Below are 23,254 nucleotides of genomic sequence, written 5' to 3'. Positions count from 1 at the left end.
TGGGGCAACGCAAAACCTCCGGTGCTGTATGCCAGCGAGATAGCTTCTACAATCCAGTGGGACAGCCTCTGTCTGGACAGAGCTCTACCTCTATTCGGATTAGCGAAGCAGACAAACAACTGGTCACACAAACGCACATCCCGAGTGCGCTCAATGTAGGTGCGTAGCGCACGCACCGGACAAAGAGAATGCACCCTCCTCTGCTCCTCAGATTCAAAAGGAGGGGAGCAAAAGCTCAGCAACTCAAACTCCATTGAACTATAAGATGCAGGCATGACCTTGGGAAGATAGGCGGCATTCGGACGCAATACGACCTTGCGGCCATCAGGAGAAAACTGTGTGCAGGCAGGATGCACAGACAGCGCATGAAGGTCCCCCACTCGCTTCGCCGAGGCCAAAGCGAGAAGTAATGCGGTCTTATACGAAAGAAGTTTCATATCTACCGACTCAACGGGTTCAAACGGAGGGCCACAAAGGGCCTCCAGCACCAAAGACAAGTCCCAAGCCGGGACACTGGACTTAAGCACGGGCCTCAGCCGGCGAACCCCTTTCAGAAAACGCACGGCGAGGGGATGCGCACCTGGTGTCACCCCGTCAAAACCGATATGACAAGCAGATATAGCCACTAAATAAACCTTGATCGTTGAAACGAAAGGCCTTTATCCAACAGCTCCTGCAGGAATGTCAAAACATCCACAATAGAGCACTGAAATGGGAGAGTGTGGCGGTCCTGGCACCATCGCTCGAAGGCTCGCCATTTGTAAGCGTACAAGCCTCTAGTAGACGAGGCCCTGGCGCTCTGAATCGTCGCTACCACACTAGGTGGCAGACCCTTAGCAACCAAGTTTAACCTCTCAGCAGGTAAGCATGAAGGTGCCACAGATCCGGGCGCGGATGAAACACTTCCCCCCCCGCCTGAGAGAGGAGATCCCTGCGGAGAGGAAGCTGCCAAGGACTTGCTGCAAGCAGGCTGATTATTTCTGCATACCACGACTTCGCGGGCCACCAAGGGGCCACCAGGATCAGAGAGAGGGAATGCCGACGCACCCTCTCCAGAATTGGAGATATCATTTCCACTGGGGGAAATGCATACAGGAGCACGTCTGGCCATTGGTGCGCTAGCGCGTCCAAGCCCAAGGGTGCATCGTGGTCGATTATGGAGAAGTACAGGGGGCAGTGAGCATTCACCCTGGAAGCAAAAAGATCTATTTGCGCCTCGCCAAATAGATCCCAAATCTGAGCCACTATTGAAGGGTGTAACCTCCATTCTCTCACCAGAGGACCCCCCCTGGAGAGAAGGTCCGGCCCCAGGTTCAGGTGGCCCGGGACATGGGTGGCTCTTAGAGTCAGAAAATGAACACTGCACCATAACAGCAGAGAGCGAGACAGCTGCAACAGGGGAAGAGAGCGTGTTCCTCCCTGCCTGTTTATATAAGACACCACTGTTGAATTGTCCGTCCTGACTAAGACATGCTGGCCCTGCAGGACTGGACGGAAACGCTTTAGAGCTAAGAACACTGCCAACAGCTCTAAGTGGTTGACGTGCAGCTGGCGCTGAGCCGCGGACCAGATCCCTCTCACTGACGCACCCTCGCACAGCGCTCCCCACCCACTTAGGGAAGCATCTGTGGACACCACCTTGCGAAACAACACCCTCCCAATCCGAGAGCCCTGGTGCAGCAGCCCGGGCTCCCTCCAAGGACGGAGAGCTAGCATGCAAGACGCAGTTACCGGCAGCCTCCTCCGGAGGTGACGCGAAGCACACAAACGGTGAGAGAGAGTCCAGCGTTGAAACGCTCTCATTTTCAACAGCCCAAGCGGCACTACGGCGATCATAGATGCCATCATGCCCAACAAGCGCAATATCGTCTGGAAACGCAGTCTGCGTCCCAGCTGAAATTGAGCGAGGCAGCGATGAAACGCGGCCACTCTGTGCTCTGACAACCGTGCGCGGCTGGAAAGAGAGCATATTTCCAGACCGAGAAAAGCGATCTGTTGACCTGGGATTAGCGAGCTCTTCTGAAAGTTCACAGAGAACCCCAGTGTCTGAATGTGTGACAGAACCCGCGACAGCTGCGTCTCCGCCTGTTCTCTGGAGCAAGCCACGAGAGCCCAGTCGTCCAGGTAGGCCAAGATGCGGATGCCCCTCTTCCTGAGGGGCGCTAGCGCTGCCTCGGCACATTTCGTAAAGGTGCGGGGAGCGAGCGACAGCCCGAACGGCAGCACTAGGTATTCGTAGGCTACGCCCTCGAACGCAAACCTCAGAAACTGCCTGTGTTTCGGGTGTATAGCGACATGAAAATAAGCATCTGTTAGATTGATTGTCGCAAACCAATCTCCCGGGCCGACTGCACTCAGGAGCTGTCTGAGTGTTAGCATCTTGAACCTGTACGTTCGCAGGTACGTGTTCAAGACTCGCAGGTCGAGGATGGGACGAAGCCCTCCCCCTTTCTTCGGAATGACAAAATAACGGCTGTACCAACCTTTGTCCGTCTCCGAAGCGGGGACCACCCGTATTGCTCTCTTCTGTAATAGCGCCTGTATTTCCTCTCTGAGTACCAAGGCTGCCTCGGGGTTGACAATCGTGTTCACGACTCTTTGGAAACGAGGCGGCTTGACCCGGAACTGCAACCGGTAACCCATGGCAACGGTTTGCAGCACCCACGGAGAGGGGGCGCAAGCGCGCCACTGAGGGAAGTGAGCAGCCAGCCGGCTGGCCTGCAGCACTGACGGCGGGGCGCCGTCGCCCCCCAGTGTGTCTGCAGGGGACTGCATCCCCTGCCTGACCTGGCTCATTTCGCCTGCAGGTTGAGCATTTGAGATTGTTTGAGAGTAAACAACACTCTTTATTGATTGCAACATGGGAACATGTACATTTATACATTTTGTTGGGTGCACCTTTTCCGGGGCATAACAATGAAAAACAGCGGGAACACTCGATGTGGTCGCTTGAACATTCAACACCTCTGAACCGTGTGCAGGGGTTATGTGCTTGGGAGACCGCGATAGGGAAGTGCAGCGCCTTCTGGGGCTGACAACCTGAACAGAACTTAAGCGGCACCTCTTGTGCGGCAACAGAGGGGTAAGAGCAGCGTCTCCCTGCGTCTCCCGGCCTTTGCCCCAGGCCGACTGGCGTGGAGCTCGGGCCGGAGTACGTGCTCTCGCCGGCGGCCCTCCCACTCCAGCAGTGGGCGCCGGTCTCTTGCCAGCTGTCAGAGGAGCGGCGGGCCTGTGAGAGCTAGCAGTGGGCTTGGGCTGGGGCTGGCGTCTGGGGATGATGTCGCGCAGAGCTTCCGTCTGCTTCTTCCTCAGATCGAATCTAGCCTGAATGGCTTCAAGTGAATGTCCGAATAACCCAGCCGCAGACACTGGTGCGTCCAGATACACAGCTCTGTCTCTATCAGGGACGTCGGAGAGGGTCAGCCACAGGTGCCTCTGCGCCACCACTGTCGAAGCCATCCCTCTGCCCAGGGAGAGCGCTGCACAGCGAGACGCACGGAGGATGTAATCCGTGGTGACTCTAACCTCGTTAAGAAGAGGTGACAGCGGGCTGTCCTCCGGAACCAGCGATCCAAGCTCCGCCAGGCACATTGCTTGGTACGTCTGGAGCATGGTGACGGAGCTCATGGCTCGAGCGGTGCCGGCCTGAGCCCGATAAATCTTCTCCAGCTGCGAGGCCGAGAATCTGCAGTGCTTGGACGGCAGAGTTGCGGGGCCACCGACACCATGGTTATGGGACGGGGCCAGATAAGCAGCCAGAGACGGCTCCATAGGGGGTGGGTTAGCTAAACCAGCTCCCTCGGCGCCGTCCAATTCCATGTACTGTCCATAGCCGGGCACAGTGACGCGGGTAGACAGAGGTTTGTCCCATGACGCTGTTAGCTCGCAGAGAAAGTCTGGGAACATGGGGAGGCAGTTTTTGGCCGTTGCGGGCTCCGGTGGAAGGAAAAAACCCGCAAACCGCGACGGCTTCCGAGCTGGTGGAGGAGAGGGCCAGTCCACCTGCAGCTTCTCAGCGGCACGGCGAAACAGGGAGAAAAGAGAGGTGTCATCGTGGCCGACCGGCGCAGCAGCGGCGGCATATTGGGTCGACAATGAGCTCTCCTGCTCATCCTCCGACAAACCATGGATGTCCAGGCCGATGTCCAGCACGTCATCGTCTTCCTGGGGAGCGCTGGCGGGCTTCAACCCAGGCTGAAGCCCGTCAGCGCTCCTGCATGGTTCCGGTCCGTCATCGGCTAACCCGTCAACGTATTCCATGTGGTCAGCCCAGCTAATCGCGGGGACATCGACCTGAAAATTTTCGTCTTCGGACTCGGACGAAGCCGGGGCTCCAGACTCGGAAAGAAGAGGGTCATGCCGTGCGACAGCCGAGCGTCCCAGCACTCTTTCCACAAACGTCACCCGTCTTTCCAGGGTCGAGCGTCGGAGCTGGCGACAAAACGCACAAGCTTCGGGCTCCGTCAACGCTCTCCTAGCGTGGACGATCCCCAGGCAGACAGGGCAGGCATCGTGCTGGTCGCTGTCGTGCAAAGAGAAACCACATCCCTGAGGACAGGGGCGAACAGAAGATTTCTGCTTTGCTCGCTTCGGTTTGGAGTCCATTCCCAAAACGCAAAGCGAAACGCTGCAAAAGAAAAACTTGAAAATAGCGCTCCGCGGGCAGCCTACGCACCAGCTGGGCGGTGGAGGCTAACACCAACAGGGGCAGTTAAGCTAGGTTCAAGTTGGCAGACAACGGAGCTAACTAGCAGTAGCTAGCTAGCCCAACTCAGCAGAGGTGTTCTCAGCGAGGTGAAGAGCGTAAGAACTGAGGGATGACGGTGATGGCAGCGGCTATATGTGCGGGCGGGGCCTTGCGCGTGTCATCACACGTCATCTGCCGTAAAGGCGTGAATAAAGGTTTCTTCAGCCAGGACACGCGAGGGCGTGATATCCCATACTTATGTGTTGTACCGAGTGAATCGACTGAAAGGGAACTGTTTTATTGCTAACTACATTGCTGTCTGTATTATTGCTGAAGTCCTAAACGTCACCTTTAAAGTGTTTGTGCTACAAACATCATGCACAGTCAGACAGGCATGGAGAACAGCACTGACTGAGAGGCTTTGAACAGATCACATAGTTCAGTTCAACATATAAGACTTTAAGAATGCACAAGCATCTACTTAAAATCTATTTAATTTATCATCTGTGATATTATTATGTACAAATCCAGTGTATTTTGTTCATCTCCCTTAAATAAACAGGCAGCCCTAAAGTATGAAATATTCATGTACAAATACACATATTAATGTGTGTACTGTCTGAGTGTGAGCTTGAAGACATTTATAATGTTTAAGTAGTTTAATGTGTCGGTGCTGACCAGAAACACATTTTGAATGAAAGCCGGGGAACTTTGGTAGCACAGAAACAAGTGGCTATTCTTTGTGACCATATGGATCACTCATATTACCATTATTTCACCCAAAGGCACCAAGTTAATACTCAAAAAAGCTGCAGCTATACACACAAATATAAACAGTACTTGGTGACAACTTTGCTTTTAGCCTCTAACCCTCTGGTGTCCAGGGTATAATTGGCTGTTTTTGACTACTTTTGATTTGGCCTCTATTTCACCTTTAAAAACTGTTTATCTTGCCAATCTGTTATTTACTCATTTTGACAAACTGTATCAGCACAATTTATCTAAATTCAGACAAAATTTAAAATACGAGTAGAAAGTGATATTTTTGACTGTAAAAACCACAAGCATGTTTAACGAATCATTTTCACCGTTGCTTTTTTGCAGCAACTATGACATTCACTAGTAGAACTGACACACAAAACAAAACAACAACTACAAACTAACTACACAAGACAACACACTAACTTGAGACTCCAAACACGGTAAACCTCACAAATCTCTCACGTATCAAAACTCTCTCTCTCTCTCTCGCCGGTCACTCCTAAAACTTCCCCCTCTTCCCAAGCAACCAGATGCCACATGTTGCCATATAATTTTTTGATTGGTCGACATGGTACATTTTTCCACCAATAATGAAGGAGTGTTTTTTCTTTTTCTTTTTTCACTCACAAGCAAAGCGTGTTTGCTAGCGCTCTCCTTAGAAAACGGCGTTTTAACCGTTTCTTCCCAGAGTAAACACCACTGTTTTATTAAAAACAAAAAACGTCGGTTTTACGTGGCCTATCTACGGGGCCCGCAGGGGACATGGGAGAAAAAAAAAATTAAGACGGACTTTTGCGAGATCTAGCAAAAGTTTTGCGAGATCTCGCAAAACTTTTAGCCACATTCTTCGGACGCCTGCTCGAAGCCGACCGGGAGGTCGAGGCACGATGTGCCGGGAAAGCGGTGTTCCTCCCGGCTGTAGTAGGTCTCGACCTCCCGTTAGCTTCGAGCTAATGGGAAGAATGCGGCTAAAACTTTTGCGAGATCTCGCAAAAGTTTTGCGAGATCTCGAGTTTGTTTTGCGAGATCTCGCAAAAGTCCGTCTTAATTTTTTTTCTCCCATGTCCCCTGCGGGGCTCCGTACCTATCAACACAATTTAAAAACTGTTACATAGTTTGAAGTCTGCACGTTCAACCCAAGTTGAAACGGAGACTCTGGGTCCGTCAACCCCAGAGGGTTAACCAGAAAGCCTTAAGTTGGCTAGTTATGTATCGGGCTAATGTTTAAAGCTTTCACTTGAGTAAATTAACCCATATCACTGCTAAGTAATGTTAGCTAAGTTCACAGCATATTCCATAATAGCGTTGCCATACTGCATCACACTCAGTGCACTTTAATCATTTCTCCAGCCAGTTTGATAGCAAAATAATAATCCTAATTTTAAAAAAATAGCATGTGTAACGTACATGTACTGGAAAATTATTTACTATGACTCACCTATCATGCGACTGGAGAGCGCAAACTCCGCATTTGTCGTTTTCCATCAAACACTCATTAAAACGGCGACCTACAGGTATGTTAGCGCACTCATCACCAACTGGCCGAGGGCCTCAGGGCAAAAGAGAAAAGGGATTCCTGTAAACAGCTGTCCCTCGTTTATCGCGGGTGTTATGTCCTAAAAATAACCAGCGAGAGGTGAAATCAAGAAGCCAATTTTAGTTTTTGACGGTGCAAAACGTTTGGTGGACATCGTGGACATACAGTACTGCACTTCAGAGTCACGCTGCTAGCATCGATGCAGCGATTCTGTACTGTACAGGAGAGACGTCACGGAGGAGATCGTCTGCAGCGATCAGGACGCAGGACACAATGTGACGTAAAAATAAGCAAACTTGCACTAAAAAATCTGAAACAGCGAGGTGAAAGGTGAACCGCGTTATAGCGAGGGACCGCTGTAATTTTGAAGGTAAGTCACAACATACCCTTCATACATACTAATGTATAGAAACCGTTACCAGCAATCATTCATTTTTGTGTGGTTTTCACGGTTTGTTAACATGCTGTGTAGGTGTGTACTTGACTAGCTGATCTCGACATAACGGGAAACATCTGGTTTGACTGTTCTTCACCTGTAGTTTGAATGCTGAACATTTGCCTGTTTAGATCATGAGACCAGTCACTATACAGAGATGTGCTTCTGAATGTGGACGATGTGTCTTCTGCTGCAGTGATGCAGTTCTGCTTGTGTTGAGTGATGTAAACAACTGATCGATCTAAACGCTTTAAACGTCAAAATTGATCATTAGATTTTTTATGACACAGCAGCGGTGAGTGTTCCCACCTTCTGCTCTTTGTAACTTAACGCCATCTTTCCGTTTTCGAGTTTTGGACATGATTTTGGAGGATATCTTCGCAGTAGCGATTGACCGCAAAGTAAAGCTACCGGAAATGCACAACCCCACATCCGGTCTCAAAACAGGAAGTTAGCATTGTCTCGTGCACGGGGTCGAATGAGGCATTGTGGCCAGAGCTCCCTCTTCTGGCAACGGCAGGCATAACTAATCAATCATGATCACTAAATCACATGGATTATTCCCCAGGCTCGACAAGTAGACCACAGATTGAATTTTACACAGGTTGTAGTCACATTAAGGATTGTTATCCGGTTGAACATAGTCATGAACTCTGTTAACTATTTTAGCCGGTGTTACATTACGTCTCTTAATGGGACTTCTTTTACCCTTGTTTATACATTTACATATTTGAAATAAATTGAATAATACATTGGGTAACTTTTAACCACAACTTTTTACTCCATTATGAACTTCAACTAATAATCAATCTATCACATATGAACCCGTCACCTGATTTATTTTTATATTAAATTCAGTGTAAACCTCATCTCATGTAGTCCTACAGCTATCTCAAACAGCTAGAGAGATTTTGAAGGGCTGTAAGCAACATATTGATTGAACGTGTTTGGCATACTGTAGCACAATCACAATCACAAAAACATTAGATCTCCTCCACCCGAGCATCTGACTGCAGATGGAATTCGAGCAAGCAGCAGGGTGGTGCTGTGGGGTAAGTCAGAATCCGCTTGTCTGGGTCACATGCTGTATCTTCTTCATCTCCATTTGAACAGCACGAAGAGCTCCCTGCAGCTCTACTGAGTAGAGAAATGACTGAGTCACCTGGGATCTCAGTAAAGAACAGAGAGAGAAGCTCCCAGAGGGCTGCAGGTCAATATCATAACACACAACTGCTCCTATTTACACACGATTGCCTGAAGGCTACAACCAACTGACCTAGAAAGAGAAAGCTGGAACAAAAGACTGGAAAAAACATACTGAGTGGTACACCACTGCTCTATTTTAATTAAACCGTGAGCTAGTGTAAAAGCAAGCGCACGCCCACTGGACAATTAATGTTCAGTGTTTTGTCGAGCAGAGGCTCACATGCAGGCGTGGATTAAAAAAGTGAAAGAAGTCACCTGTTCTTTTTGTCACAGTTTGCCCTTCTTTGTGTCTGCGGTGCAGCCATATTTAACCATATTATTTAATACAGATAGCCAGGACATTTCAGTGTATTTAACACCTCACATGAATATACTGTACATGTGGTGAAATCTCATAGTTTTGCAGCTCTCCATTACAATGAATGTAAAACAATACCTGACTTAAATCTGTCGTTCACTGTCTGTGGGCTGAGCTGCATTGTTTTTATTTTGGCTTGTAATTTCAGATCTCTTCCTCTTTACAAGTCGTGTTCTGACACAACTGAATACATCGAAGTCTCTAGGTTGAGGATCGGATTGTCAGCTTCATTAAATAGGGTTAGGGTTAGGGGGAAAAACTGTTGTTGCAAATCTTCAGTTTTATTTTGGTAATTTCCCAACGCAGCAGTGGTCATCTGTTAGATTACTCTGGGAGTTTCAAACCAAACTTCTCATTTTAATGGATTTTCATTTTTTTAGACAAAAAGTACAAATGTTGGATTAACTATTAGATATTAAACATGGCCACTTTATATTGTAAGATAGACCCCACAATAATACATACAACAATCATATGACCCCCTATGAGCAAGCACTTTGGGGACAGTGGGAAGGAAAAACTCCACGTGCTTTGGTCTTGCCTACCTAAAAGGCAGGATTGCATAGAGTCCTATGTAAGCTTTATTCTTTACATGACTTTATATGGAATTTTTACTGCTTTGGCATAACAAGAGGAAAATCTCCTAACAGAAGAGATGCAAGGCCATTTAGCATGTGGCTAAATGCACCATAAGCTAGCTCAACCTCAAGTGGTGTGATGGTGATTAAGAGGATGTCACGACATATTTCCAATAGTTCTCTAATCCCATATGGAAAAGAAATAGAAAAAACTTATAAAAGACTTGCATCAGATGTGGCCTACTTCATATAGTGAATCATAGAAGGCTGATATGCTTTACTCATGAAAGTGGCCACTTTCATATGTTGTTTTAGTATCCAAAACATACTAGTTTCATTTATATAATTTTTCAAGGGATCTTATATCTGTTTTCACTCTTATATGCTTTTCATACAAGTTTCACACAAGGCAGATACAAACTTTATAAGATTTATAGATATCTTTTCCTGTGAGATGTCAGAGGACATTTCTGAACAATGCCTAATAATATATTTAATTAAATGATAACAAAGCTGCTCTTCTTTTAAACTACAAGGATACAGACCAATATCTTTTAGGTACCAGAGCATAAATACACGTGAAATAAATATTTATTTAAAGATTTTCTTTTCTGTTTAATGTGCATACAGACTGTTGCTTAATATGATTAAGTTAGTTCGGAAATGTTTAACAGCCTTCAGGTCATTTTAACGCTGACCAACAAAGTGATTGATCTTGTGGAATCCTTGGACCATCTTCAAGTGATCTCACGTTGTGTTTTTGGTTTCTCACTTCCATCTTTGCCATGTGGTGCTAATACACACACTCTGGTATGTTATAAATCAGTGGCGTTAACCATCATCCCACAAGACAGGCACAAAAAAGCTTATAAGCCCATATACTCTATCTGCTGTATGCGGATTGGAGTTTTATGCATTTATAGTAAAAATCAGTGATTAATATGTAAACAGAGTTTCCAGTAAATTGCTGCATTTTTCCTTTGGCCTGCCCCACATACAAATTACAGAAACAAGAGGACGTTTAGTCTTCCACTGCTGTCTAAAGATCACTGGTATGATTAGGAACAGATCATATTTTATCTAGAGCTGGGCTTTGGCCTCTCTCTGTCACATATGTTCATAATTAGCCGAGAGACGAAAGTCCGGCTGTGGTCAGCCTATGGGGAGGGAAACCGCGAGTTCATGATCTTTAACGGATTAAAGCTGCATCTTGGGAGAAGTGTATATGTGTGTCTGTGTGTGTGTGTGTGTGTGTGTGTATATATGTGTGTCTGTGTGTGTGTGTCTGTGTGTGTATATATGTGTGTCTGTGTGTGTGTGTCTGTGTGTGTATATATGTGTGTCTGTGTGTGTCTGTCTGTGTGTGTGTGTCTGTGTGTGTCTGTGTGTGTCTGTGTGTGTCTGTGTGTCTGTGTGTGTCTGTGTGTGTGTGTGTGTGTGTGTGTCTGTGTGTGTGTCTGTGTGTATATGTGTGTGTGTGTGTGTGTGTGTCTGTGTGTATGTGTGTGTGTGTGTGTCTGTGTGTATGTGTGTGTGTGTGTGTCTGTGTGTATACCGTATTTTCACGACCATAAGGCGCACTTAAAAGTCTTAGATTTTCTTCAAAAAGTGCGGCGCGCCCTATAGCGCGGTGCGCCCTGTGTGTTGTAAGGAGGACGTAGTAGAGAACACCATGAGAACGTTAAAGGGTGAAGTGTGGGCGTTGACTTTATTGCACATACCTGTATAAAAGGACAGGTATGTGCATTATGCAGGACATCGTTGTTTTAACAACCATGAAAATGGCAAAGAGACACGCTTACGAAGCACAGTTTAAACTGAAGGCCATCAGCTACGCGGAGGAACATGGAAATCGAGCAGCGGCGAGAGAATTTAAGATTAACGAATCGATGGTTCGCAAATGGAGGAAGCTGGAAAACAAGCTCCGGCAGGTCAAGAAAACGCAGCTGAGTTTCCGCGGACATAAGGCGAGGTGGCCCGAGTTGGAGGAAAGACTCGAGCGGTGGATCATCGAGCAAAGAGCGAGCGGGAGAAGCGTTTCGACCGTCACCATTCGGCTAAAAGCAGTTTCACTTTCACTTTTTATGAAACAGTGCCATTTTTCCATCCGGACCAGGACTACGGTAGCGCAGCAACTTCCAGCGGATTATAAGGAAAAGCTGGCCATCTTCCACTCCTACTGCAGCAAACACATCGGCGACAAACACATCCAGCGATGGATGACCGATGGAGACCACAGTTTAACCAAGAGTGGAAACCAGCGCCGGGCGAGTTACGCCACAATTTGCCAATGGATTGTAGATGCTTGGGCTAACATGTCTGCTGGCACTGTTGTTCGAGCTTTCGCAAAAGCCGGCATCGTTTCCGAGGAGCCGCACGGCACGGAAAGTGACTCTGACAGTGAAGACAGTGAACCTGGCATGTTTGATGGAGATTTAGCGCAGCTGTTCAATTCAGACACAGAGGATGAGGACTTCCATGGGTTTGATTGATGATAAAAATGTGAGTACCAAACTTTGTTTTGCTCCTGCTTTATTTTTAAATACGCACACTTGTATGCTTGTGTGTTGTTGATGATGACGATTACTGGTAATAAAAATGTGAGTAAGGTACCGAACTCAGGTTTGCTCCCGCTTTATTTTTAAATACTCATACGGTACTTGTATGCGCCCTATGATCCAGTGCGCCTTATGTGTGTGTTAAATACAGTAAGGGCACACATAACTGAGACTGCGCCTTTTAGCACAGTGCGCCTTATGGTCGTGAAAATACGGTATGTGTGTATATGTGTGTGTATATGTGTGTCTGTGTGTGTCTGTGTGTGTATATATGTGTGTCTGTGTGTATGTGTGTGTCTGTGTGTGTCTGTGCATTTGTGACAGAGAGAGAGTGAGACAAGGAAGCTCCCATCTGTTTCTACATCAGAATTTTAGGTCTTACAGTCTATACTGCACCTCATCACAGAGGGTATAATTTAAAAGACACACACACACACACACACACACACACACACACACACACACACACACACACACACACACACACACACACACACACACACACACACACACACACAAAACATATTACAGTTTTTTTACAGACGCTAGGACACATGTCTCAATACTTAGGTCACTTTTGCAAAACTCTTCACACAATCCTCCTAACTGACCGTCAGCTTGGCAAAGCAGTTCATTTCACATTCAAAATGCACTACAACTACCAAAACACTTCATTCAGGTCTCAAATAAACTCATTCTTCCAGAACACTAGCAAAGGTTGACAGCCGACAAACACACTTTGTCACCCACAAAACAATGACCTAAAAAACACTAACAACATGTAGCATTACACAGTGATCCATCCCTGGCAATCTTCTGCTGATATCTGCAGGCATCCAGCATTCGTTGCATCCAGGAGGGACATTTGATCATGTGGATGATGGTCGTAAACCTTCCACCGCCATGAGGAAAAGAATTCCTCTATGGGGTTGAGGAATGGAGAGTAAGGTGGGAGGAAAAGAGACTCCATTCTGGGATGGGCTGCAAACCACTCGGTGACTGCACGGGACTGATGAAATGCCACATTGTCCCATACAGTTATAAATGTTGGCCGATTCCTTCTCTCCGCATCCCTTTCCTCACCTAGCACAACCCTTCCATAGAGATCATGCAGGAACGCAAGGAGCCGTTCAGTGTTGTATGGCCCAATCAGTGGTCTGTGTAGCAGCAGTCCATCAGTGGATGTTGCTGCGCACATTGTGATGTTGGCACCCCTCTGGCCCGGGACATTCACGGTGGCTCTCTTCCCAATCACATTCCTCCCTCGTCGCCGTGCTTTGGCCAAGTTGAAACCTGCCTCATCCACAAAGATGAAAATGTGGTGTGTTTGCCTGCCTTCAATCTCCATGACTCTCTAACATAAATCCACAGGGCAACATAAGCTGTTACAGTAGTAAATTTGTAAAAGTTGTCTGTGTGTGTTTGGTTTTGTTCAAAAACAGATCTGTATCGTGATCTTACCTGGACATACTGGTTCCTGAGTTGCTTGACATGTTCAGAGTTCCTCTCAAAAGGCACAGTGTGCAACTGCTTCATCCTGACCTGATGTTTTTTCAGGACTCTAGAAATTGTTGTTACGCTTACACTGTGAATATTTGCGAAGGTAACGTTGTCTGCCAAGACTCTTTGTCTAATTTCAGTGAGTTTTATCCCATTGTTTCTGATGACCATATCAACAATGGCAGTTTCCTGCACATCAGTGAACATCCGTCCTCTCCCTCCTGTGTGAGGTAACCGTTGAGTCCTAAGCAGAAATGCAACAACAATTACACAAAAGCTTATTTACTTCTGAAATGTGCAAATGCCCCTGCAGAATACAAGTTACCTGTTGGTTTGCCGGAAAACTCTAACAATAGATGCCACTGTAGAGCGTTGCAGATTTGGCTGCACTCTCTGACCAGCCTCTCTCATTGAGTGACCATGATTTACTACATGATCAATTACAGTAGCTCTGATCTCATCTGAGACTACAGCTCTTGATCTTCCTCTTATTCTTCTTCCACCACGCATACGTATTCCTCGCCCCCTCCCAGCCACTCTTCTTCCTCTTTCAGCCACTTCTCCATTTCTGGCTGGGTCCATGTTTACATCACAAAACAAACCTATTCAGCAGTTGTCTCCTTTTGTAATGAAATTGAAGGAGTGACACCTGTGTAGATGTTCATCTACAATGAGGATCAGCTGTGGCTGGTTAAACTGCATTTTTAGATTTAAAATATGTTTCAATAAAATATTGCTGTTGAATTTTGCTGTCTTATTCAGTTTTGCATTGTGTTATTGTTTTGACCATAAGTTTAACAGTTTTGAAAACAGTATGTAAGCACATGCAAAATGTCCTGTACATACAAAGATTTTTGGCAGTTGTTGTGTCTGAGTGAGAAGATAATTCATGAAATTTGAGAGATGTAGTCATTGAATGCATTTTGTGCCCAAACAATGATAACTGGTCCTCAGTTTAGCCCACATAGACTTCTGTTGTGCTCACTGTGTGAGGAGGTTTGCAAAAGTGACCTAAGTATTGAGACATGTGTCCTAGCGTCTGTAAAAAACTGTAATCTAAAGGAGTACTGGGATGTTAAGGTGTTGGGCTACTGTTTCCTTGAGTTGTCTTTTTATTTTGCTTCACATTGTTTCAATAATGGACACACAACACCACACTATCACAGCACCCTGCTCTTCAATCCTAGTCCTTGGAAAGAATCATGGTTGGTTACTCAAGAGAATGCGCTTTGCTCCTCCAATAGAAATGCAGCTTGAGGGATCAGTGCTTGTTACAGGCGTACTTGAGCTCAGACAGATCACGATCGAGTCCTGAAAATGAAGAGATGCCAAAAACTGCAATTCCCGGAGTGGCCACTTGAGGCTGGCTCCACGAGTGAGTGAACCATGTGGTTCATGAAATAACCATGTTGACAGTGTCATGGTGATCTGAAACAAATCAGCCTGTGATGCACACAGGTCACAGGTCATCTTAACACAGTGAAGGGCAGAATGCGATGAAGTTAGAGCCCAGAACCTTCTTACAGTAAGTGCTGACCGCTACACCACTCTTGGTTCAGACCAAATATTCAGTTTTTCTGTTTTTACTACAAGTGAAGGCTACACTAGCCCAGCCCTACACTGATACTTTCTTGTAAAACACTGCCACCTATTGATTAAAATCTAAATAAATCTTAGCACATGACCCCATTATTGTCATTAAACAATGCTACGATAACCTCATAGTTTCATGTTCATACGGGAGCCATCAGGGTGAAATATTAATTACTTGGGCACCAAGTGCAGAATTTCATTGAAAGTCATGACAATGAATTTAAGTTGGCTGAGTATCGGCTAAAAACCGACATATGATTAGTAACATGAATCCCTGATTTGAAGCCTTTGTGGGCTACCTCAGAGAATACCCTTATGTGTTTTTGTTGGTGCCATAAAAGTTTTCTTTTATCATTAAAAATTTAATTTTGATCTTAATCCACATCATAAAACTTTTAAAGTCCACCAGACGCAGGATTAGGGCTACTATTTAAGATTGTCCAGTTCAGATCATCAAGTGGAAAATCTTTCAAACCCAAAATGTGAGAGACTTCATTTGTCTCTTCATTGTGCTGTATGTTGCAGATTTAAACCTTTAGATTGACCCAGTGGGTTGTGTAATATTAGCAGATATGAGGCAAACATGAAATTACAGCCGTGGGTGTATCTGATCCCAGTGCAGATTAAATTTCTAGTGTCAGGGTTTGCGTGAACAGCCCAAATAAATGAAAAATTTGATATCACTTTGTTTCTTGTTTAACATATGTAGTTGGTGTTTTGGAAGGGAACACGTGGTATCAATTTTCTACAGCCTGCAAGAGGGTGACTGAAATGCATCCTGTCTGCGTTGGTGACACGGAGCTGCATTGTTGAGCTAAAACAGATGAAGGAAAAGCCTCCTCGATGTAATGCAAGGCTGGTTTGTGTTGCAACCCTGAAGGTCCAGAGTCAGAACTGACAGTGGCCATCAGAAGACAGAGGAGTGCCTGCAGGGATGCAGCCGTCTGGGATTACTGGGTGAGAGAGTCAGCGTATCATATTGCCATTTTCTTGCTGCTTTCCTTATTACTTTCTCCAAACCAGAGCTGCTTCAACAGGAAACACTGAGGTCTCTGACTCGTATCTGTTTCAAAAAAGTATTAGACTGAAGTTTCATATGAAAAACTTCAGATGGCCTGGTTTCTTTAACTGTGTTAGTTTACTGCTGAGAGACTTTCAGCTCAAAGATTGGGCTATTAGAGTTGGAAGGACTTGGAACTTTGAAAGTCACTGACAAAGCAGAAGAAATGAGAGGAAGGAAAACTAGTTTTGACCTCCTGATTTCTTCTTTGTGTGTATCTCATACTAAACATAAAAACGGCAGCTTTGGTTAACACAAGAAACAAGTTTAAAATGATAACTATGTATTGAAGAAAGACAGGGTATCTAATACCACCTGGGCCTGTGTGAAGAGTGTAAATCTAAGAAGCAATCCAAACTGCACTGTGACCCGGTTGCAGCTGGGCAAGACACCAAGGCCTGATTACAGCCAGCCTTGTTCAGGCAAATGCTCATGAAATTGAACATTTACATAAACATAAAGTTGCTGCAAAACATTCAGAAGAAATTCCAGAGGAGATGTTTGAATCAGTGTGCGAAGGATTATGAAACTCTTTCTAAGGCTTCGGGAATCCACAGATCCACACTGTGATACATTAGCTACAAATGGGAAAGATGGTGAATAAGACAGCAGGCACCATCCACAAGTCCTCAGAGTGCATGATCATTCATCAAGCAAGAAGACTGAAGAAAAGACTGGTCTCAGCTGGAAGAGTGGAGCGGTGAAAGCCGCTGCTAACAAAGAACAGTAAGGATCTTTTGACTGCTTTCATGACTCTCAAACATTGTTGAGACTCTTCTATGGAAAGATGAGTTAAGGTTGAACTGTTTGAAAGACAGAAGCAGAGTCCCATTAGACCTAAAGTCAACCGTGGAAGTGTAACGTTGCAGGGTCTAGTCTTTATTAAGTCTTTACTAAAGCTTAAAAACAACCGAGTTATGCAACTACAAGGTGCAGCTAAGAGTAAGTCTGCTGCTAAATGTGGACCTAACAGTTCAGAGTAAAACTACAGACTGAGTGTGTCGTGAAAAAAACGACACAAAACTCTGACAGAGTTGACATCAAACGACGATGAACCGGTCCTGATGTCTACAAACACGAAAAGGAAGAAATTGAGATTTCTCACTTCTCACCAGGAGGCAGCAGCAGGGAGGAGTTGAAGCTGGATCACGACTGCTTTCGCAACATCAGTGGGGCAGTTCAAGTTCTTGTTACGAGATTTGAGACCACATCTGAGCAAGTAGAGCAGGGGTGTCCATCTCCAGGCTTCGAGGGCCGGGGTCCTACACGTTTTAGATGTCACCCTGGGTCAACACACCTGAATCAAATGATTAGTTCATTACCAGGCCTCTGGAGAACTACAAGACATGTTGAGGAGGTGATTTAGCCATTTAAATCAGCTGTGTTGGATCAAAGTCACATGTAAAACCTGCAGGACACCGGCCCTCGAGGCCTGGAGTTCGATACCTTTGAGGCAAAGGAATCATTTTAGGAAACCGACTGAGATATCGTAACGTCTAGCTGTATATCTGAAGGAAAACAGGATTAGTTTATTTGCATGTGCAGAGTACCAGTGCACGCTCTGAGCCACAGCGCACGTGTTGCCAGATGCAGTGGTCTGATTGGTCACATCTGTTTCTCCACCAAACTGGAACAAAGTCGGAAAGAACAAATGCCCCAAATTTTTACAGTGAAGTGAGGCGGTCAGTGTGAACAGCTGCATTAAAAGTTGATGAGTTTAAAAAACATTTTTAATACAAGATTTGCATAGAGAGGTTTTCTTGTGTCTGCGGTTTTTGTTGGAACATAGAGCTTAGTTGTATTTCTGTGTGCGAGTTAGAGCTAGCACAGATCTACATATAGACCCCTGGGTGACTCCACAGTTGAATACTGACAGAGGAGAGGAATGGTCAGTAGCACAAAAGCAAAAAGAATGTATGATTTGACTTGAATGATCCCAGTGTTGCATCCTTTCCAAATTTTATAGGCCACCGTATCAGATGCTGCAGGTCAACAATGGCACCGGCTCCAGCGTGAGCAGTTCGAACATCATTCGTCACACTGATGAGCGAAGCCCTGAGAAAGATGTTTGAAACAAGACTGAAAACGTTCATCGATGCTGTTGTGCCATTCGTAATGCTTCAAGTTTTGCTGTAAAGGGTGATTTTGAAACTTTGGTGAAACTTCTAAACCGTGTTGACCAGCTGAGCTGACGCCTGCTGCAGCTGATGGTAAATGAGCCACTCTGACCGTCACCCTGCTTCCTGCACTCTTTCCATTCAGTGAGTTGGGCGAGGGTGCCGGCTTTCGCTGTCTAGCACAAACCTGAAGCTACTTCAACTTTCCGGGTAATTTACAAGCTTTACCCCAGTTCCCCCTTTCTGACTGCAGAGCTTTGAATTAATTAACTACTCTGAACCTATATTGGCTTTTATGAAACGCTCTTACGAGATTTCAACATTTCTTTGAAACAAGAAGCGCTGGGATTTCAGTCGGGAACGCTATGATCCGGAAGAAGACGACTCAGTAGGAAAAGCAATTTACTCACGACCAGTCACAGCAGTGTGTGGCAGATCACAGCTTTGTTTATTAGGACCTTTCTTTTTGGAAACACAAAATGATACACATAGCATTTTTAATGTCTCGAGACAAACACTGGTGAGGCCGGCGCACACAGGCTGAGCTGACAGGAATCCAACATCTTAGGCTCTTACTCTCCATGTAATTGCACACTTCTTGAAGACCCTCCAACTTTGTTTGTGTGAGAACTGGCCGAGTGTGCTCTCGCAGGCTGCTAATGAGCAGACATGGGGATATGGTGCTAATACTGACTATGTGGAGCGACACACACATTTGTCTCCTCTCTCTGGGCTACCTATCAGAGGCACCGAGTAATGTAAATAGCAGGAAACCTGCTGTGTTTTGTAACTTGCCAGTGAAGCCTCATGTTTAACCACAGCCAAAGAACAGGTGGTACATCGCAGCCAGCAAAAGTAGTTATGGTAACATTAGATAAGACGCATGCTGTGAGTTTCTGTATGATGGGTGCAAATTTGCAGTCTTTTCTAATTATCACAATGTGGCCGAGCCCAGGGGGAACCAGCAGAGAGGATGCAGATGACAGCAGGAAATGCATAATAAGCCAGTGAGTGTGTCCAGGATTTAGAGGTTCAAATGTAGCTGTGCAAACGTTTTCATTTAGCCTTTCAACCAACACTTGCCACTTCACCGCTCTTCTGTCTGCTAAAGTGATTGTAATAGTATCTGGTCCACATTGACTTCTACTCACCAAATGTAAAGGTAAAGTCATCCTGTTATCTCAGGTGAGGTTGACACAAAAGTGGTGTAGATGCTTCCTACAGTGAATAGCGTGTAACATTGTAGCAATACTGATGTTTTGGAGCAGTGATAACATTAATGACATAAATGTGACAGTGAATTAAACTGCCTGTAAGAATGTGAAGCTGCATGCTAATGCTTGAAAAGGCTCCAAAGTGCTGAATAAACCGAGTGACCAAATATTACCTTCCTTTCACTCCACTGCTGGATGAATTCTTTTTTTATTTAAACCAGCCATATTGTGTGGGTTCTGCACACAAGCACAGGAATCCTCCAGTGCAGACCACCCTGCACAGACCACGAGACCACTAATATAATAACCATTTGTATGGCTCTGCTTTCTTTTAGCTTGTATAATCTACTCCAAACAACAAGGGCAAGTGTGATGCCAAATATTTATACCAAAGTATGATAGCCCCACAAATCCGCTCAGCAGTGATCTAAAACTTAGCAGACACACTAAAACACACATGCAGGCTTAATGGAAATCAAATGCTAAAGTGAGTCCAAAAGGCACTCAGTTCCATGACAAAGAAAGAAAGAGGAAAAACGTTTCTTTTAAAAGCTGATTCGATGTGAAACCACAGCAGGGCTGAAAAGCAGTTTTGTAAATAGGTATCTATAGAGCAAAATAAAACGTCTGCTTTAGTAAGTAACAGCAGATGCTTGGATCGACTGTAACGGCAAAACAGTGTCTCAAAATCTGATTTGTGTTTCGGGTATCACGTTTGTTAGCATGACTTCATAAAAACACTTCAGTCAAGGTAATATTTTACCATTGTTTGGTATCAAAACTATCTTAAAGTGTGTTTGGGTACCCCCACTTTGCACTGTGGCGAGCTGCAGTTGATGGCACAGGAGAAAACATACTGTAACTTTATGACATCACAGTAGTTTCTGATGTGAAACCTGATGAAACTAAAATATTTTCACCCACAACAAAAGAATAAACATGAAGTTTCAGGTTGTAACCTTTCACTTAGTCGGTCACTAAGATGGATTTAGTGTCTCTCTGCAGCAGCGACACTTGGCATCTGACAAACACGACACATTATGCTATGTGATGAGCACACGTTGGGTCTTTATGTTTATTTGCTTTGAATTTTTGGTCTGTGACTTAAACAGCACATTCTGTAAGTTTGAAATCTCATCCAGAATGATGTGCTACATTATCAAGGATCACAGGGAATATTTTATCCCCTACCTCCCCCTGTAAAGTTAATTCCATCCAAATAGGGCTTAAGACGTGTAATAACTATGCCAAAAGCCTGCGAATAAAGAGGGTGAGGAGTGTGAGGAAAAGCCCAGTGTAGCTCATTAACTTGACTTCTTCTTCTTCTTCTTCTTCTTCACTAAAGCAGGTCTTCCTGCTCAGTAATCAGACTTTAGACTTTCCAGCCCTGTGCTCACTGTGCTCAGAGAGCTTCCAGTTTTCTGGAGCTGCAGGGCTCAGTTCACCTTGACAGGCCAGCCCCAGAGAGAAGATCTGGGTTCAGAGCTGAGGAGGCAAACACTGCAAAGGTGTGGAAGACAGAGGGCCAATGAGTTGAAAGAGCTGGAGAGGAGGGGTAAAATAAAGAGGTGGAGTGAAGCTTTGGCTTGCATTTGACAGCTGGCAGGCTTATGAGAAATACAATACACCGATGGGAAGACCACAGAGGGGAAGGGATATGTGAATGGTACAAGATGAAGTTTAATGAGTGTGAGCGGGGCGGGTTTGTTTGAACAAGACTTGTATGCTCGTGTAAAAAATATGCACACGCAATAAGCGAGATTGTAGCTGGATAACGGGATACAGAGATACTTGTCATGAAATTTACATGACCACACAGAACTGGCATCCACGGCAGGCTGGCTCAGCGCTGCATACCCTGACACACCTTTGAAGTCTGAGCTCAGCTTTTTCCTCACCACTGGAACATCTCCCAGTCTCTTTTACACACACACACACACGCACACACACACACACACATGTCATCTGCACGCCGCAGTCAACACTGTCTCCCTACACAGGCCTCACATAGGCGTAGTGGGAAGTGAAAGAGCAGTGAGCGCTGCTCTGCACTGAGACGTCAAACGCATTAATCCTGCAGCAGCTCGGTCTGCTGTGCATGGCTAATCATTGCAGTTTATTATCCATCTGCAGTGCTGTCTGCACTCCGAGCTTCAGCAGTCATTAAAGAACCCTGCTTCATGATCTCAGTGGAGTTTAATTTGAACTGAAGATGCGACTGCTAGTCTGTAATTATATGAATAATAAAGACTATGTCTACACTGTGAAACGCTGCACTTTTTCACGATGGTGTGCTTTCCCCTTGATTTCTCACAGGACTGGTGATTTTGTTGCTTCTGCGTCCACTCACAGAATCATTAGTAGAAGTGGGTGTTAGACTCATGAGAACGCTGAGATTCACAGATTCACACCCAGTAAAAGCTTCACAGAATCAAGCTGGATACTATTCTGACCTATCTTCCCTTTATCCATCCGTTTCTTCCCTGCTTTTCCAATGTAGGAGCGCTGTGGGGCTGGAACCTCTCCTGGCTGTCAGGGTGAGAGGCGGGTTAGACTCTGGACAAGTCTCGAGTCCTGTTTGCTTTCTCTTCTGTCTTGATTTATCACACTAAAAACCAAGCATCTCACTACAGTATCACTGCTTCGTGCCACTGGTCTACAATTTTCATTCTGCTGCAGTAGCTGTCATCCACGGACTCAGACTCCTTGTCTGATTTCGCTAACATTGTTTGGTATGCATTTTTAAGCCATCAGAAAGTGTACACATTCCATATATTCATATATAAAAATATATAAATTTTTTGCATGCTATGTTACATTTTACTACCTGTACTTGCATCAATAATCCCGTGTCTGTGAGCTCCGTCTGTAGAGCTTAACCACACAGCTGATATTACCACAGTCCTGGGTCTGGTGACTCAGTGTTATTCCCTGGGTTTGGTTCTCTTGATTGTTTTCTGCTCATGTTATATTTGTAGTTCTAGTCTTTGCTTTCGCTCCCTGTGGTCTGCGTTTCATGTCCAGTCACTGTTGTCTCCATGTTTGTGATTCTCCTGTGTCCAGACTATGTTCCCTCTGTTTCAAGAAGTTGAAACCAAGCACACCATTGTTTTTCTTGTGACATTACCAATAAGTTTGATGTGTCACATGACCCTCTTCCTATTGAAAAAACAAAAGTTGTATCCAAGATGGCCAACTTCTAAATGGCCACCATGGTCACCACCCATCTTGAGGAGTTTGCCCCCTCACATATACTAATGTGCCACAAACAGGGCTTTAATATCCCCAACCATTCCCATGTTATTACGGTGTATCCATATAAATGCTCCACTCTGTACATCAGGGAAACCAAACAACCTCTGGCGAAGCGGATGGCACAACACAGAAGAGCCACCTCGTCAGATCAGGACTCTGCAGTCTGTTTACACCTACAGGCCAGTGGACACTCTTTCAATGATGAGGATGTTCACATCCTGGACAGGGAGGAACGCTGGTGTGAGGGCGGAGTCAAGGAGGACATTTACGTGAAAAGGGAAAGACCATCTCTGAATCGAGGAGGGGGCCTAAGGGTCCATCTGTCACTATCTTACAATGCTGTGATTACAGCCATTCCCCAACTCTCTGTGAATGGTACTCATGGCTGTTGAT

At 45.5% G+C, this 23,254-nt stretch overlaps 1 protein-coding gene across 1 annotated transcript; it reads right to left on the bottom strand.

The window, feature by feature from the left end:
• Nucleotides 1–658: 658 nt before the first annotated feature.
• LOC147318310 (uncharacterized) lies at nt 659–4,605 on the bottom strand. Its single transcript, XM_086310136.1, has one exon. It carries the CDS (start codon nt 4,603–4,605, stop codon nt 847–849), a length of 3,759 nt encoding a protein of 1,252 aa, XP_086166262.1. The 3' UTR covers nt 659–846.
• Between the last annotated feature and the right edge of the window lie 18,649 nt (nt 4,606–23,254).

This window comes from Aulonocara sp. 'chitande type north' Nkhata Bay, linkage group LG11 (genome assembly GCF_057382095.1).
Source record: "Aulonocara sp. 'chitande type north' Nkhata Bay isolate Kocher_YH1m ecotype deep benthic linkage group LG11, A_spYH_male_GT1.1, whole genome shotgun sequence".
NCBI classification, from domain to species: domain Eukaryota; kingdom Metazoa; phylum Chordata; class Actinopteri; order Cichliformes; family Cichlidae; genus Aulonocara; species Aulonocara sp. 'chitande type north' Nkhata Bay.
This window is presented reverse-complemented; position numbering and strand designations above follow the sequence as displayed.

What these genes read in the sequence shown, in the direction of transcription:
- LOC147318310 (XM_086310136.1), bottom strand. Translation starts at nt 4,605, where the DNA reads ATGGACTCCAAACCGAAGCGAGCAAAGCAGAAATCTTCTGTTCGCCCC.